General features: G+C 41.2%; 1 protein-coding gene and 1 long non-coding RNA gene across 2 annotated transcripts; one reads left to right on the forward strand and one right to left on the reverse strand.

The window, feature by feature from the left end:
- Positions 1-2,486: 2,486 nt before the first annotated feature.
- LOC109199598 (uncharacterized) lies at positions 2,487-5,147 on the reverse strand. Its single transcript, XR_002059915.2, has 3 exons — positions 3,656-5,147; positions 2,736-2,894; positions 2,487-2,659 (listed from the first exon to the last, which is right to left on the reverse strand). It is a non-coding gene; the product is annotated as an uncharacterized LOC109199598 (long non-coding RNA).
- A 2,854-nt stretch (positions 5,148-8,001) lies between these two features.
- Positions 8,002-11,636, forward strand: LOC109199597 (ribonuclease inhibitor-like). Its single transcript, XM_019354903.2, has 3 exons — positions 8,002-8,632; positions 11,225-11,398; positions 11,585-11,636. Exons 1-3 carry the CDS (start codon positions 8,097-8,099, stop codon positions 11,619-11,621), a joined length of 747 nt encoding a protein of 248 aa, XP_019210448.1. The 5' UTR covers positions 8,002-8,096; the 3' UTR covers positions 11,622-11,636.
- Positions 11,637-18,964: the final 7,328 nt, after the last annotated feature.

The raw sequence follows: 18,964 nt of genomic DNA on the forward strand, positions 1-18,964 counted from the left end.
ACAAATGTCCTTTACAGAGGACATAAATAGGCTGGTTCTCATGAGGATATTGTGTATATGAAGTAAGTGTCAGGAGAAAGTAAGACAGACACAAAGCAAACAAGTTGTTCTTCCAAAGAACATCAAAGAAAAGTAAGAAAATGTTTTAGAAGCTTCAAACTGACGGGAACGATCAGCAGGTACAGAAATGTTTAGAGCTGCTGTACAAAGTCGTCACAGCAGATTCTGTCAGCAATGTTTCCCATATTTCTTTGATCTTATAGATGGATCGTACTGCAGTGAATGATCACCTGAAACAGGTCTTCTTTTTCTTCCTGGATACGACTCATTTAAAAACTATATTAACTGCTGGAAGTCATGAAAACAGCATTTGGACAAACATGGAAACAATCTGTCATGTTGTCCTGTGACAATAAGTTTCCTAACATAGCATTTAAAGTCTGTAGTTCTAATCTAAGAGTTGTAGTTTGATCAGCAGAGGCCAGAGCTGTGAACGTGACTGTGGTGAAGCTTCACTCCTGAGACTGAACTTAGGAAATATTGTGAAATATTTAAGCTCTATGCAGACGTCCTGGAGTCTTCATCTCACAGCTGCTGCACGGAGAAAAGTCTAATTAGTTTAACTCCGAGGAAAACTTGTCCTGATCAAAATGAGGTTGCAGGAAAAGAACAGGAGAATCACATAAATAATAAATGAATAAATACTGGAGCTACTGGAGTCAGTGTGGACATAGCGTCACCAGGAGAACCCAGAGACGCTACAGAAGCTGATCTGTTAGTGTTCCCTTTGATTGCGTCCTTTCCTCAGTCTTTCCTATCTCTCCTCCTTCTTTGTAATTGTTGTTTGATTTGACACTACACTCAGAAAAATAAAGGTGCCAACTGGAACCAAAAGTGGTTCTTTAGACTGATGCCATAGAAGAACCTTTTTTGGTGCCACAAAGAACCTTTCAAACAATGGTTCTTTGAAGAACCATTTCTTTCAGTGGTTCATTGAAGAACCTTTAAAGGTGCCCCAAAGAACCATCAAGAAATGGTTCTTTGGGGCACCTTTAATGGTTTTTCAAAGAACCTTTTTAAAAATGGTTCTTTAAAGAACCATTTTTAAAAAGTTCCTTCAAATGGTTCTTTATAAAACCATTTTAAAGAACCTTTTTTGAAATGGTTCTTTAAAGAACCATTTTAAATCTTTCAAAATAAAATGTATCATAAATTGAATTTAAGTAGGGTAAAATAAATACGAGCACAGCATAGACATATTAATGGTTTATTGCCATTTAGCAGTATACCAAAAGATAAAAAGGCACCACATCACTGCTAATACATGTCACATATTAGTCATTTAAACAGTAATAACATTTTTACTATACTATAAATAAATAAAAAATAAAAAAAATATATATATATATATATATATATATATATATATATGAATACTATATCTAAAGATAACACAACAATTAATACATGGATTGTTTAATTTATAAAACATCAAAAAGTGATAAACACATTAGAAATGGCAATAGCTTCATAACAGACCAATAAATCAAGACATTTTCATCAGCAGATGTTTGCATGTTCAGTAAAAATATTTCAACAACAACTTTTTGAATAAAATTATCAATGAACTTCAGCCTTACATTATGTAAGGTAAGTTTAATGTTAGACTTAGGGCTGCTCGATTATGGCAAAAATGATAATCACGATTATTTTCACTGAAATTGAGATCTCGATTATTTGACGATATTTATTTAACAATAACAATGTATTGAATAATGGCTTTAAAGATTGTCAAAAAATAATATAAAATAGTGTGCAAATACTGATAACAGTGCAAATGTTTGCAATATAAAAAATAAATGAAAAATGAACTTCAAAATACTGCATAATATTTATGCATACAAATAACCAAACATCAAGGCAAGCTGTGTAGCCACACAATGCACAATTGCATCAAACTGACATTGAGGTATGTCAACTAAAGTTGCTGCTCCTTCAGTGTTTGATCGTATGTCACTTTGTGAGCGGTCTTCAAATGTTTGAATAAATTTGTAGTGTTGCTCTGTGGTGCAGCTACGACACCGTAGCAAAGTTTACACACTATGTCTACTTAATCCACGTCTGACTCCGCGAACCCATAATGTTTCCACACCACTGAAGTTGTTTTATCTCTCTTTTCAACCAGCGGCAATCTCTCTTCAGCAGCCATTATCCTCTCCTCTCCAAATAACTTCTGCTTAGCTTCCCTCGGGTCCTCTTAATTGTTATGACGTGTGTTCGAATCGCAGAGAGGTGCGCTCGATTTGCCACACGGAGCAGCGCGAGAGTAAAGCCCGAGGGAGGTGCTAATAATCGGCTCAGTCATTTTTAATGATCGTTGAAAGCCCAGATCGTAATCGAGATTAAAATTCGATTAATTGAGCAGCCCTAGTTGGACTCATGGTTCTTTGTTAGTCCAGTTTAGGATAATGTCTCTGACGTATGTGTCATATCAAATATATGTCATATCAAAACAACCCCACACCTGCAGTTGTTTCAGTTTTTCACAGGTGTTTCCTGTCAGCTGGTCAACCTCACTCAGGTGGACATCCATATCAGCCAACCAAACGACAAGCTCCTCCCTTTGTGCTTCAAATCCCTCCCACTCTGAGACAAGGAGCTGAGAGAGAGAAAACAAGGGTCAATTATAAAGAAGAGAGAAGTGAAACCCTCCTCAGAAGGTCTGACTCGGATACCTGCAGTCGACCTGTGATGGACTCCTGTTTGGCGTTCACGTCATCCCAGTGTTGCCAGCAGCCGAGTCTGCAGGGTGCCCTGGAAGTTAGTTAATGTAGACTCCTCCTGGTCAGGCTGTCCAGCTGGATGAGCCGAGGTCTCCCCTCTCGCCGCCGCCTCTGAACACAAAAACAGAAATTGCATGTGAAGCAGGAGGTGCAGATTTTTTTGCTATTTGTTTCCTAAATCCAGACTTGATAACGTGGAGGTATTTGGAAAACTTTTTTGGCCAGCGGACGACTGTTGTCTCGCAGAAAGTCAAATCAAATGTATGCGATACACAATTAATTCACAAGAACAAATTATAAAAAACAAGTCCAGTTCTTCCCTGATTTCAAGTGAATTCTGCATCAAAACAAGGTAACAGAATTAAAACGAGAGTTTGCAGCAAATGTGAGCACAAAGCCTCACTTTGTACAAGCCTGCTATTAAAGTTCTCCTCTATGCAGACAACGTTCCTGTTTTCAAGGCACAACTTGGATCTGCTGTACAAATCTTATAGATACACGCTAAATGAAACAGTAGTGTGCACGACTCCAGATTCTGATCCCTCATCCTAATATGGTCCCAAAAGGCTCACAAAAAACATTGGAATAGCAATAAAGCAAATGTTGAGGCTTCTAAATACAAAGTCCATAAACCAATGGCTGACATGGGTTTTATCATAAGGGTGATAAATATACAACATATGTTCTTAAGACTAAAAGTATAATACAGATTTTAGTCTGAGAGATTTGATGTTCATTTACATGCAGATGCCCTATACGTGCCTGCTCTGTGGTTTTCCACAACGTTTTGCAAATAACTATTTAACACAGGAAGTAGGTGAACTAAAACAAGTCATCTTTCTTTGTGAGAGGACAATATTAATGAAACAAACCTCAATGACATCATAGAGATCCCCAAAGATGCTCCTGCTGCTTTTCTTCCTCCTCATCCTAAGCTTCCTTCTCCTTGTCCTCGACTTCCATCCAATTCTAATTCAATCTAATTGTTTTTCTCCCGCTCCTCTTCCTCATTTTGTTGAAGCTGTGAAAAGAATTAGTGTGAATCTGAATTATTTTGTGCAAACAAGAAAAATCTACAGCTTTTCGGTCAGAGGTAGTCTTGTGATTTAAGCCGGGTAGAGTAGATTTATGTGTTGATGCTACCTGCTTCATCTCTGCGACTGGCTGCTGAGTGATATTTACACGGCTGGATTACAAACTTTAACCACGTGCTGAATTTCGGCCCAGTGTTGATACCTCTTGTTAGTATAATGGCCAAGAAGACTTGGCTTAATGTATGATGGTGGATAAATGAAACGTACAAAGAAAATTTAACTATATTACAAATGGACATCTATCTTGGTAACATCAAATGGCCGGAGCATAACTTGTCAACTAGTCCGAAAATTAGTTACACAGGAACAGTCACAGACACATCTTCTAATGTGTCACATTTCTATTCATTCAAAACACTTATGCATTGCTGTGTTTTATACAGCTCTTACAGAATTCAAAGTACAGGCTGATGTGAGTATTTAATGTACGGCTCAGATCTACTGAATTTCAGAGTTTCTAGAGCAGACACACAGCTCACATCACAACAGGCTTCAGGCGCCATTTTAGTGACATTAACAATATTATAAATTTTAATCAGTCTAGCTGACATTACGTTATGTACGCAGCACGCAATAGAACCACATATTTTAGAAGCCAGTTGGGAGCACCTTCACTTAATTATAACAGTGGTTTTGTTAGGAAAACAGTTCTTTATACCGATACTAAATTGCGTTAACGTCAACGGCTAACGTATCTAACATAGCTAACTGTTATTGTTAGCACAACATTAACAGCAAGCTACAATGACGAGTAACAAAAACAAAACAGTAAAAAGGTTTTAATGAAAACGTTTTACCTTTTCCAACAGTCCCAGAATCCAGAGCTTCAAAGACCAGCAGGTACTAAAGACTGTTATCCACTTCGCTGTCACCGTCCGTGAGAAAGTGTTTTTTCCCTTAAAAAGTTCAAGGCCCGCCGGTCGCGCAATCTGTCTGCGCATGCGCAACCCAACGATTGACTCTCTCTCTCTCTCTCTCTCTCTCACTGTCATTTATTTGGCTCGAAACACATAAATTGCTCAGTGATAAACAACTACTGAGATCATTTACCTAAGCAGTGTGCTTTGTCAAAACTAAGTGTGTCGGTAATGAACACATAAGTATGTTCATTACACTGAGATTCTGTTGTGCAATTGTTATTTATTAGTATTTTATAATTTGACTTTACATACTGCTGGGTGGTTTGTAAAGTTTACAATAACTAGTATTTTCATTATGCTATATTTTCTAATATATATAATAATCTCAAAAGTAATACCTTGAAGCAGAAAATAGTAATACTTTGTTAAAATTTAAAACTGAAGTACAGTATTTGGATGTGTGTATTGTGTCTACTGTTTGTTAACTCACCATATTCATAAACATCTTAATAATAAATTCCATATTCTATTACCACATTATTTGTGATCAGTGGGTTTGCGGGGTTAGGGGTGTGGGGGGTAGGGTCTTTAGGCTTTGGCCCCCACCCCTGCCATCAGTATATTTTTAAGCAAGTATTTCTAACTTTTATTTGAATATTCAGTTTCCTACCATCTGCTCTTAAAAGGTACTTGCCAGGTAACCCGCCCTCCCCCTTCGCACACACATGCACACAAACAAAACACAAAACTAATTCACAGCCTCATTATAGTGAATAAATATTTATGCCATTTTACACCATCAAACTTAGATAGCTAAGGATGAAGAACCTTTTGTTCTTTAAAGAACCATTTGTAATACCTAAAGAACCATCTACAAAATAAAAAGGTTCTTTGACGTATGATGGTTCTTTAAAGAACCATGAAGACATCTGAAGAACCATTTAAGAACCATAATTTTTCTGAGTGTAGGACCAGTGTGCAGTGTGGGCTGCCCTCAGACTGAGTGGGAGTGGGTTCACCCACTTCATGACCGCCTGACTGTGACAGAGTCAGCGGTGGGTTGATTGTAATAACTTCTCCTGTGCCGGCCCCTCTCAACAGTTTCTGACCATGTTTCTGTTGCAGACATACTAACAATGCTAATGTTAAACGCTGCATAACTAATACTGGGACAAGGATTACATGTTGTGTTAAATAATAAAGAAGCAGCGAAAGCAAAGCTGTCTGGACTTGTGTGTGTTTGTTCCTGCAGCTGGAGCAGCTGTCAGAAACCACATCTGTAATGTGGCGCCGAGTACAGTCTGACTGAAAGCTGGGACACTTTTTTACATTCATTCATGTTTTTACCTGCTTAGACTTCATGCTGGAGGGGAAGCTGCTCACCTTGGATATGTTTCTGTAACTAATCTGTTACTTCTTGAAAATGAACTTAACCAAGCTAATCTGCACACTGACTGGAAAACATGAAGAATATAAGCAGCACTCACTGATGGAAGGCTTTTATTGTGAAGTATTTGAAGGAAGTGTGTATTCATAGCAAACTGCAGGCAGATCACTGAGTGTTTAATAAAACAGGCAGACAGGAAAAGCAGCTCATTAGTGTTGATGAAATCAATGAAGCATCACTTTGTTTCCAGACTGAACGCTGCCTTCAAACAGAAAAGTATCTCCACTTTACTCTGTGACCATCACAACTTCTGCACCATCTTTTAAATTTGAATATTTTTAGCAACAGTTTTAGTGATAAAGAAATGTGTTCACAGAGAGAGGAAGAGGAGTGGTGTTTGTGAGGAGGAGCAGCTGTCCTGCTGTGCTTTGTGTCAGGACGTCCTGAAGGATCCAGTCTCTACCAGCTGTGGACACTGGTTCTGCAGACAGTGCATCTGCTCATACTGGGACCAGTCTGCTTCATCGGGAGACTCCTCCTGTCCCCAGTGTGGAGAAAGATCCAGAAGCAGAGCTGGACTGCAGACAGCCAGTCAGAGCAGCTGTGCACAAAGTAAGACTGAACATCTGTCTGCTGATGGACTCATTTCTGAAAACTGGACTTCTTGTTGTTGTTCAGACATTGAAGAGTTTTCTTTCTGTTTTTCTTTCTTTCAGCAGATGTTGGTCTGCAGGAGGTTTTAGATGAACATAAGATCAGTCTGAGGAGGAGATGTGAACGAGTGACTGAAGGAAGTGATGAAACAGGAAGTAGAACCCTCCTCAACAGGATCTACACTGAGCTCTACATCACAGAGGGACAGAGTGAAGAGGTTCATACCCAACATGAGGTGAGGCAGCTGGAGACAGCTTCCAAGATGGACGCCCTCCATGACACTCCAATCAGGTGCCAGGACATCTTTAAAGCCTTACCTGACCAACAGAGACCCATCAGAGTGGTTCTGACCAACGGCGTGGCTGGTGTTGGAAAAACCTTCTCAGTGCAGAAGTTCACTCTGGACTGGGCAGAGGGCTTGGAGAACCAACATGTCAGTGTGGTGGTTCTGCTTTCATTCAGGGAGCTGAACCTGATCAGAGATGAGCAGTACAGTCTTCTGGAGCTGCTCCATGTTTTCCATCCAACATTACAGAAGGTCACAGCAGAGAAGCTGGCTGTCTCTCAGCTTTTGTTCATCTTTGACGGCCTGGATGAAAGCAGACTTTCATTGGATTTCACCAACAGGAAGCTGCTGTCTGATGTCACACAGAAGTCATCAGTCAGCCAGCTGCTGACAAACCTCATCCAGGGGAATCTGCTTCCCTCGGCTCTCGTCTGGATAACTTCCCGACCTGCAGCAGCCAATCAGATCCCTCCTACATGTGTTGACAGGCTAACAGAAGTACGAGGCTTCACTGACGCCCAGAAGGAGGAGTACTTCAGGAGGAGATTCATTGACGAAGAGCTGTCCAGCAGAATCATCTCCCACATGAAGACATCCAGGAGCCTCCACATCATGTGTAGTATCCCAGTCTTCTGCTGGATCACTGCTACAGTTCTGGAGCACATGTTGACTACAGAGCAGAGAGGAGAGCTGCCCAAGACCCTGACTGACATGTACTCACACTTCCTGCTGGTTCAGACAAAGAGGAAGAAGAACAAGTACCATGAGGGACATGAGACGAGTCCACAGGAGCTGACGGAGGCTGACAGGGAAGTTCTTCTGAAGCTGGGGAGGCTGGCGTTTGAACATCTGGAGAAAGGAAACATCATGTTCTACCAAGAAGACCTGGAGCAGTGTGGTCTGGATGTGACAGAGGCCTCGGTGTACTCAGGAGTTTGTACAGAGATCTTCAAAAGAGAGTGGGTGATCTTCCAGAAACCAGTCTACTGCTTTGTTCATCTGAGCATTCAGGAGTTTCTGGCTGCTGTCTACATGTTCCACTGTTTCACCAACACAACAACAAAGGTGGTGGTGGACCTTCTGAGGATAGATTGGAATGAGTCACTTCTGAATGTTTTCCTGAGCAATGTCATGTCTAAATCCCTCCAGAGTAAAAATGGCCACCTGGACCTGTTTGTCCGCTTCCTTCATGGCCTCTGTCTGGAGTCCAACCGGAGACTCTTAGGAGGTCTGCTGGGTCAGACAGAGATCAGTCCAGAAATCATCCAGAGCATCATCAACAACCTGAAGGAGATGAACAGTGATGAAATCTCTCCTGATAGAAGCATCAACATCTTCCACTGTCTGATGGAGATGAACGACCTCTCAGTACATCAGGAGATCCAAGAGTTCCTGAAGTCAGAGAACAGATCAGAGAAGAAACTCTCTGAGATCCAGTGCTCAGCTCTGGCCTTCATGCTGCAGATGTCAGAGGAGGTTCTGGATGAGTTTGACCTGCAGAAGTACAACACATCATGGCAGGGACGACAGAGACTGATTCCAGCTGTGAGGAACTGCAGAAAGGCTCGGTGAGTCCAGATGTGATCATTAACATCATTAATTAGTGTAGATTACTAGTTCAGTTCTTCAGATATACACAGTACTAAACGACTCTCATTAGTTTGAGTTTCTCAGATAAAATTATATTTTGTGTTGATCAGGAAATGTGTGTGTGCACTCAGCATGATCCTGCATTGGTAGTTGTACACTGTGTGTTGTAGACTCACATCTAGATGTCAGTACTGTCTGAGCTTGTCATCAGACGCTTTAGAGAGAGAAAAAAACTAAGAGCTTAGTAATGAACTCTGATACAACAGAAAAATCTGACATCACGTCTGAGCTTCTCTGATACAGACAAACAGACACAGAGTTTAGTGGCATAAACATGGTGAGTGAGGATGAAGGTGCTGAGGAAGACTCTGGTTTAGTGTGATTAAAGTGTGATGTACTGATGAGTGACAGAGCTGTGGTTCAGAGTGAGGGCTCAGAGGTGAACCAGCTGTGCTCTCTTACTGCCACCAGTGGGACAAACTGAGTGAGAAGACACTGCTGACATCTGGACTGAACATGTGTCAAATATGTGAGCTAACGCTGATGTCACAGTAGCACATGGATTCACTCTCATCCTGCTGCTGCTCCTAATGACCAACGTCTGACTTCATGTCCTCATTAATCACAGAGCTGATTGTTCAATGTTTAGTTGTTGCTGCTGTCTCATCCATGCAGTTACAGCTGTTTCCACCACGTTTCCACTGATATTAATCCTGATCAATGACACGTTTCATATCAGTGAATATGTTCTTTAGAACAAGCATACAGGGCTCTGACAGGGTACAAGATGACAACTTTGAATTTCTACTAGAAACAGTCGATCATATTTGTTTGTCAAAGCTGAATTCAGGGCAAACTAGGCTAAATTAGTGTTTTTAGCTAGCAGCTACAATAAGCATAAAAGTTACCTTACGGCTATCATTTGTTAACATTATGCTTGTTCTTATACATGTAATACATTTATTACCAACCTGAGAGTTTATCCGCTGGTCATTCGACATGACGAATGACGTAGTTCTATTAATCTGCGCATGAACCGGAACCGGATGTAAGTCTCAAAAAACTGAACTTTGGAACTGAAATCGAATTGTAGAACTGAAACTGAGTGGTGAGAAGTGAAACTGAAATTATTCGAGAGCTGAATTTTTAAAGGATAAAATGCAGTTTCAAAGCAAATCAATTCATTTTCAAAATGTAAAATTCAATTTCAATTTAGTGATGATCATTTTCAAACCATAAATTCAATTGCAAATTAGACTAATTCAAATTCAGTTTTCAAAAGCATTTATTCAAGTTACAATTCAGATTCAATCTGAGCAATTCAAATTCAAATTTAACTTATTCAAATTCAGTTTCTGATGGCACAGATTTCTGCCCATAGAAATCACTCAAATCATCCATGAAATCCATGAAAAATTCTTTTAGTGTTTCTAACTTCACTCTCTGTCCTCTCTCTCTCTCCATCCTCCTCACTGCTTCTCTCACTGATAATCACACAAACATCGTATTCAGCTACAAAATAACACAATAATATCATCTGATGATCATTATTATAAGAGCAGGATCCATATTTGATATCAGAGTAACACACTGCTTGGTTATGTGCAGTCATCATCAGTGACTGTGGGTCAAACAGAAGCTCTCTGATTGGTTGCTGACCTTGGTCACCTGTCCACTCTCACCTGTTTGTGTTTGCTCTCTCTTTGCTGTCTCCATCCTCTCTCTCCTTTCTCTCCCTCTCTGTCTTTGTACCGTCACTCAGGTCCAATGGAAACAGTGACATTTACAAACCAATCAAAGACAAACTGATCCATGTCAGGTTATAACAATATTCAAAGTGAATACAGGCTGCTGCTGGACACAGACAGGTAACATCATTTTGACTTGCTCTCACCTGGATCTGGACTCATAAACATTGAAGCCCTGAACAGGAATAAAAATCATTTTCTGCCAACTAGCAACACACCAGCAGATAATGGCTCAGAAAGCTAAAATGAGCCAATCATTTCTGTGTTTAGTTCCCCTGAAATCAGATCTGATATCAGCAGCTCTGAGTTCATTCATCATTATTGTCCAGTGATGAGATTTCTGCTCCTTTTGGTAACAGTCAGCAGGTTTTTCCTGCGTGTGGACGTGAACAGTCGTACCTGACAGCAGGTAGCAAACAGAGATCATCTTTCCAGCTGGAACTCTTCACTGAGCTGAACTCATTCAAAATGTTCTGGAGTCAAAATAGGAAACAGTCCAAATGTGTGTCTTCACTCTGACTCTGGATCAGATCTCTCTGACAGACTGTGGACATTATGGAAGCCTAAATGTGACACCATCTTCCTCCTTCATCTGCAGATTAAAGCCAAACAAAGATTCTCATTAAAAGTCTGCAGGTCTGAGAGAGACTCAATCGTTGTGTCATGTCAAACACAGTAAGAGGAGCTGAAGCACAGATGTGAAGAGCAGATGTTCATCAGATTATGACCTCACTCTGTTTTATCTTCATATACAGTCAGTCTGTGTTTATAATGCAGATTTTCTGCTTTTATAATAACACGTTATATTTTCTATAATCACAGACTGACTCAGTGTGGACTCTCAGAGTCTGACTGTGAAGTTGTGGCCTCAGCTCTGAAGTCCAACCCCTCCCATCTGACAGAGCTGGACATGAGTAGAAACAACCTGCAGGATTCAGCAGTGAAGCTTCTGTGTGCTGGACTGGAGAGTCCAAACTGTCGACTGGAGACTCTGAGGTGAGTTCACTGACTGCAGCTGTTGTTGTTTTTCTGTATTTCAGATCTTTGATGTTTGAAACTTTCTACAGTTCATAAATGTTCAGGATGTGTCAGAAGACAAATGTGAAGGAGTTTGAGTGCTTTCAGAAATGTTGTGTCTTTTTAAACAACTGAACAACAGTTTTTCCTTTTGGCTCCAAACAGAAGTGACAGACTTGAGCAGGGTTCATTTAAAGGCTGACAGAAGTGAAGTGGTGATGGAGAGATGTTTGACAGGACAGTTTTTCAGCCTCCACAGCTTCATGTTGTGCTCCATCAGTCAGTGAAGATGAAGTCAGTGCTGATGAGGCTGTAGAGTGTGTGAAGGATGTGAATGAGGATGATGAAGATCTGATAATAGCAGATAAAATCACCGTATTTATAAATCGTATTTCTGTTTATACTTCAATGCAACCAACACCCCTACCTCTTTAAACTGTATTTATTATAACATTATTCAGTATAGTTCCAACAGCACCCCCCACTCAATGTGCAATATCACTGATCACACTGCACCTCTCAATGCACCTGCTAGTTAGATGGCATGTATGTGTATGTATATAGATGTAAGCGTGTATGTGGAAATATGTGTGTGTATGCATGTATGGATGCAAATATGTATATATACATATATGTATGTATGTGCGTGTATGTTTGCAGGTGTATGTATAACTTGTACATATCTTTCTTGTGTAAATGTAAATTTGTCTGTTATTGTGTAAATACTTACGCTATTGTGTACTCCACACACATGGAGAGATGCCAAACTGCCTTTCACTGTTCTTGTAGCAGTGACAATAAAAAGCTATTCTATTCTATTCTATAAAAACAGGCTGCAGAGACTTTGAGCTTGTGAGGAAACAGAGAGAGAGAAAAGAAAGACATGAATGTCAAAGCTGTTGATGGTATCAGAAGCTGAGCAGTCCCAGTGTTACCATGGAGCCCAGTCTAACATTTATTTATACTGTCACGGGCTGCGACGGCTGGCACTGCGGGCTCCTCCTGCTCGCTGAGCTCATCCACTGGCGGTGACAACATTGCAGCTACTGACGATGATGATGGTGATACAGCAGCAGCCGGTGGAGATGATGGCAGTGTAGTTGATGTGGATGGTGAAACAGATGATAGCTGAAGCGGCCCCTCGTACCCTTCAGCAGAGACAGATGCGTGACCAGCAGGTATCGAGACCTCTGGCAAAGGTGAAGGTGGTTGAGACAGGACAGGGCTCACAGCCGGCTCGTGATGCTGCGGCTGGGGCTGTGCAGGGCAGTCAGTCTGTTCCAGCCCAGGTAAACAGTCCTCACTTAGCAGACTGAGCTCCTCTGAACATCCAGCAGAGGATCGAGGGGGCTGGGCTGTAGGCTGAGTAACTAGCAGGGCAGCTGGCTGAGCCACAGCTAAAGGCTGGGAGGCTGGCCAGGTGTCACCTGGCCAGGTGACGGTGCTAGAGACAGAGCTACTGACTGTAGTGATATTTGTTGAGGAAGTTGAGCAGGTGCCTGAGCGGCTAACCGAGCTGCAGATGCCTGATGGTGGAGTGAATGGTTGCACAGCAACAGCAATTGGTTGAGCAGAGAGAGAAGCAGTCAGTAGGTAGGGTGGCAGCAGCAGACAGTGAGGCTGAGGCTGGTGTGGAGGCCTCAGGCAGAGGCGGTACTAATTGCAGCTGCACAGGGCGCACGGCCGGCCCGGGATGCTGTGGCTGGGGCTGTGCAGTGCAGGCAGTCAGTTTGGGTAAAGGCAGCGAGATACAATCTTTAGCAACACTCTCTATCTCCTCAATCTTTTCTACCCTTTTCTTTCTTTCTTCCCCTTCCATTTCCACTGTCACAGGGAAAGACTTTAACACACTAATGGAATTCATTTTACTCCCAGCAGCATTCAGAGCTGCTGGGAGTAAAATGAATTCCATCAGTTGTGAAGTCCGGGAATCCGGCTGCGATGAAGAGCACCGGCGGCGTGAGCATCGCTTCTTTGACGATGCCATGGCCAGTGTGTCAGGCTGCGGTTCCATCAGCTGGTCGGGCTGGAAAGCAGACTACCACGATCGGGTAGAGAGAGTCTATTAGACGAGCGTAATCTGCTGCAGCTGGCAGAGGAGGACGAGTGGCAGGTGTGGCTGTCTCTAGTGCAGAAATACTTCCGGGTTCGCAGTCTCCTCAGCGAACCAAAACATCCGGAAGCTCACATGGAGAAGCCCAAAACACTACACGGAAAATATAAACATAAACTAAAATACATGAGCCCTGGGTCCCTAGACCCAGGCCATGACATATACACGTTAGTGTATATGTCATGTCACCAGGCGACAGGGGAGGTAACATGAATGAGCCCAGAGACAGGAGGGTCAGATAAAAAAGAAAAACAAAAGGTTTATTACCACAACTGAAAACCATTACTGAAACAACTCACTAGGCAATGAGGTGATTTAAACAAACAAAAACTTATCTATAGAGATCGACAGACCACGTGACATTCTTGCATTGCTTTGTGGGTACCCGTTGCACCAAAATCAAAAAACTGCATCAAGCGCTAGCATTTCCAGCACCAGCAATCATTAATTCTGCGGTTTTAATCCCTACTTGCATTTTATTTGCCCAAAAAACAGTTATGTACAATACGAGCATACAGAGTAGAGTAAGGACGTTATTGTGCTGCCCAACTTAAATCACACAGCAAATAAACTTCAGATCCCTGCAACAAGCCCAGGCCCAATTTACTTTGGTGATTTGGACTATTCCATTTCACAGCTGCTGGCTGTTTTGATATCTGTTTTGATATCGCTCTCTCTCTCTTAACCGATCAAATCTGGCTGTGGTAGCAGCTTTAAACTCGGTATGACCCAGGTTGATAGAGTGTGCCCAGTCTGGATCACATTCCAGCATTTTGTAGGCTGGTTTTCCTACAAAACAACAAATATTAGTGAACAAAGCAGCATAGCACAACAAATTCAATTCAAATCAATATAAGACCTATTTGTAACCTACATCAACAGTTATGTTATGATAAATTATGTATTAACTACTACAAAACACTTACCTTTGTGGAAATGCTTGGTGCAGACTAACATGTGAGCTGGAGTGTTCTGGGAAGTTATATTTGGTCTTCGAATGGCTGCAATCCAGGCCATCCGTCAGCTCTTTGTTACTTCGGAAACAGGGCTTAAACAATTTCTCTTCAACGACGGAATCCGATAAAAAATGATCTCTTTACCCGTCGGCTTCCCGTGGCTGTCATGCGACCGGCTATTGCAGTTAATAATACAACAGCTTCTTGCGATTTTTTTGTGTTTCTTTTTATCGCCGTGTGACTGTTTTCATGTGCAAGCCTGTGTGCGCTAGTACCGCTTGCCACGCGTTCCCACAATCCTTTGCAATTTTACCCCCGAATGATGTCACATTTTCAATCTCTATTCAAATAACACAAGAACACTAATAGACCACTAATCATCTCACAGGCAGCAACTCAAAAACAAAGGTTCAAAAGGCAGCAGTACAAAGGCAGAGGCAGGAGGGACAGTCTACACCAGGGGTCTCAAACTTGCGGGCCATTTGCGGCCCACGTCACCTCTACTTGCGGCCCGCATATTGGTGTGAAGATTTTTTTTTTTTTAAATTATTATACGAAAAATGATTTAATACGACGGCAAACTGTTACAGGCATGGGCCTTTTAAGACTGTAGCCTCATGTGTGGTGTAGTCCTTGCTGCAGGCAGAACGTGTGGGACCGCCCCTCCCGCTGTGTGTGTGCATGTGAGCATGAGGGAGGGAGAAAAAGGGGAAAAGTGCGAGGTGCTACCAAACAGAAACGGGAGATGGAAGCATGTAAATATAATAACCACTGCAGCCAAAAAGAGTGCCTGACGAGCCCAGTTGTAAGTAAGCTATTAAGACTCGACTGTACACTGTGTTCGTCACTTCGAGGCAAATTGTGAAGAAACGGTAAATCTCACAATAAAGATAGTAACATTGTCTGAAAGCCAGCAAAAATTCCTACGTTTTGATGTATAATTTGTGGGGGTTGAGTGGAGATTGAGCGAGTAGCAAGAAGTTGTTCAGACATGAAGAGAAAATTCAGAACAGACCAGCGCATACTCTGAGTTAATTGCATAGCAACCATAGCAACACATGTATTTTCTGAAAAATCACAATTTTGCAACTGAAAACTTAAAGAGAGATAAGATTAAAACGGTAGAAGGTCTGAAAAAGCTGAATCAGACAGGAATAGCCCAATACTTTGAGAACATTTTAAAGTTTGAATGGAGTTTCTAGGTGAAAGTATGAGGAAGTAGTTAAGTTTCAAAACCAAGCAAGTTTTAGCAGAATTGTGGAAGTTTTCCATTCATTTCAATGGGACAAATTAAAGGAAAAAAGTGTAATATTTTAAAAAGTATAATAGTAATAAACACCAAAAGTCATAGCACACATTAGCAGAAATAGCAGAACAGATTAGAGTTTGAACGGTGAAAATCGGCTGAAAACTGAGGGAGTAGTTAATCGGCAAAGAACGGAGCAACTAGAGGAATAATAAAGACTAGAAAAAGTTTGCATTTCCTGCGAAAATGCTGTGTGGATGCCGGAACACTGAAGCTGTCTGCTGAAAATGACTGAAAAAGATGAAAAGTTGCAAAAAATTGTATGGCATTAAAGAAACTGAAAATTCTGCTGAAAAGAAGTGAAGAAGCAGAATTTTTTTGCTGAAAAGTGGTGAAAAGCCAAAAATTCTACTGAAAGGGGTAAAGACAGAGAAATTGTTGCTGAAAAGTGGTGAAAAAAAAATGTTGCCATGACCAGGATTCGAACCTGGCCCTCCTAGTTTCAAGGCGGCTACTCATCTCACTAAGCCAAAGTCACTCTCAATGAGTCAAACTCAATCTCACAAAGAAGAGGTGGAGAGACGGACAATTCTGCTGAAATGAGCAGAAGCTGCTGAGAATTGTGCTGATAAGAGGAGAAAAGGCTGAAAATTTTGCAGAAAAGAGGTGAATCAGCAGAATTTCTGCTGAAAAGAGTTCTTCCTGAAAACAGCTGAGATTTGTGCTAATAAGAGGTGAAAAGGCTGAAAATTTTGCAGAAGAGGTGAATCAGCAGAATTTCTGCAGAAAAGAGGCAAAGAAGCAGAAACTTGCGCTGAAAAGAGATGAATCAGCAGAGTTTCTGCTGAAAAGAGTTGTTTTTTTTCTGAATACAGCCAAAAACGCTGGAATTTGTGCTGAAAAGGGGTGAAAAAAATGAAAATTTTGCTGAAAAGGGGTGAAGAAGCTGAAGAAGCTAAAGTATACCAAATCAACGTATTTGTGCCAAAACATAGTGTTTCTGCCATATTGTGGTACTACTACATTACAACATGAATACGGATTAAAGATGAAAGAAACTGGCAACAAATTCCTCCACTACAAACCAGTCTGATACCACTTCTTTGCAGTGTTCACGTTTACTAAGGCACTACCCAAAAGGCGCCACAAGAGGGCACTCCAACACAAGAGATGAGGTGAATGAGCAGAATTTCTGCTGAAAAGAGGCAGAAGATTCTGTATGTAGAAAAAGAAACACTGTTGAACCATGTGTGAAATAAATAAAGAATTGAAATGAAAGAACAACCTGGTTCTGCTCAAATTCACCAATCAGAGGTACTGCCTCAGTCTGCTTCATCAGGCTGTGTACTTGTTTCTGCCATGGAGCGTTAACAAGAATCTGAGGTCCATATTAGAAAAGCTGCTAAAATCATAAAAGTTTGCAGAATTGTAATAAATTGGCAATGTAAATTACAGGTCTGTGATAGTGTATAAATTTGTAGTGAAAAAAAAAAAAAAGTGGACCAAGGTGGGATTGAACCCACGACCTTTGAGCTGCAGAGCCGTGTCATTACTGATTGCGCCACCTGGAAAGGGGGCGGCGGTCTGAAAGACAGATACTTGGGCAGTCAGAAAATAGATCGCGGTGAGAGGCGAAAAGCGCCGTTTTTTGGAGTTACAAAACGTCGTGTAACTCAAAAACTAGGAGGGCTAGCAGCATAATTCTTGTACTGGGTGAATCAGCGGACTTTGGTGTATTTTGACTGCGATTTTCATAGCTCGTTCTACCTCTGTCGCGGAGATATGACGAGAGAAGAAACGGCTTCATTTCCAGAGTTTGAAGACTGAGAGAAGGACAGATTTCCACCCCTCAAACAAACGTAATTCATTGCTCAACGGTAAGATAATTGTAAAAACTGCTTCCACTGTGAGTGTCAGCAGTGTCTGAATATATATTGGCACAAGCCTCATGTCCTAACTTTGCTTTATTAAGGAGATATGGCGATTTGAAAATGCCTCCCGTTACAGAATTTCAGCTCTGAATTTCAAAACCTCCCCATAGACTTTGAATGGGGAGTTGTCAGACCATGTGTCACTCCGAGGCAAATTGCGAAAAAACGGTAAATCTCACAATAAAGATAGTGACATTGCCTGAAAGCCAGCAAAAATACCTACGTTTTGATGTATACTTTGTGGGGGTTGAGTGGAAATTGAGCGAGTAGCAAGAAGTTGTTTAGACATGAAGAGAAAATTCAGAACGGACCAGCACTCACTCTGACTTAATTGCATAGCAACCATAGCAACGCATGTATTTTCTGAAAAATCACAATTTTGCAACTGAAAACTTAAAGAGAGATAAGATTAAAACGGTAGAAGATCTGAAAAAGCTGAATCAGACAGGAATAGCCCAATAATCTGAGAGCATTTTAAAGTTTGAATGGAGTTTCTAGGTGAAAGCATGAGGAAGTAGTTAAGTTTCAAAGACAAGCAAGTTTTAGCAGAATTGTGGAAGTTTCCCATTCATTTCAATGGGACAAATTAAAGGAAAAAAGTGTAATATTTTAAAAAGTATAATAGTAATAAACACCAAAAGTCATAGCTGGCCTTAGTAGAAAGAGCAGAACAGTTTAGAGTTTGAACTGAGAAAATCGGCTGAAAACTGGAGGAGTAGATAATCGGCAAAAAACGTACGGAAGCAACTAGAGGAACTAGAAAATTTTGCATTTCCTGCGAAAATGCTGTGTGGATGCCTTAACGCTGAAGCTGTCTGCTGAAAAGCTGAAAAAGATGAAAAGTTGCAAAAAGTTACATGGTGGTGAAAAAAAAAATGTCGCCCTGAGCAGGATTCGAACCTGGCCCTCCTGTGTTAAAGGCAGCTACTCATCTCATCGACCCAAACTCTTTCTCGCAAAAAAGAGGTGGACAGACTGACAATTCTGCTGAAATTAGCAGAAGATGCTGAGAATTGTGCTGATAAGAGGTGAAAAGGCTGAAAATTTTGCAGAAAAGAGGTGAATCAGCAGAGTTTCTGCTGAAAAGAGGCAGAACAACTTGGTTCTGCTCAAATTCACCAATCAGAGGTACTGCCTCTGTCTGCTTCATCAGGCTGTGTACTTGTATTTCTGCCATGGAGCGTTAACAAGAATCTGAGGTCCATATTAGAAAAGCTGCTAAAATCATAAAACTTTGCAGAATTGTAATAAATTAGCAATATAAATTACAGGTCTGTGATAGTGTATAAATTTGTAGTG

This window comes from Oreochromis niloticus, unplaced genomic scaffold (genome assembly GCF_001858045.2).
Source record: "Oreochromis niloticus isolate F11D_XX unplaced genomic scaffold, O_niloticus_UMD_NMBU tig00007864_pilon, whole genome shotgun sequence".
In the NCBI taxonomy this organism is placed as follows: domain Eukaryota; kingdom Metazoa; phylum Chordata; class Actinopteri; order Cichliformes; family Cichlidae; genus Oreochromis; species Oreochromis niloticus.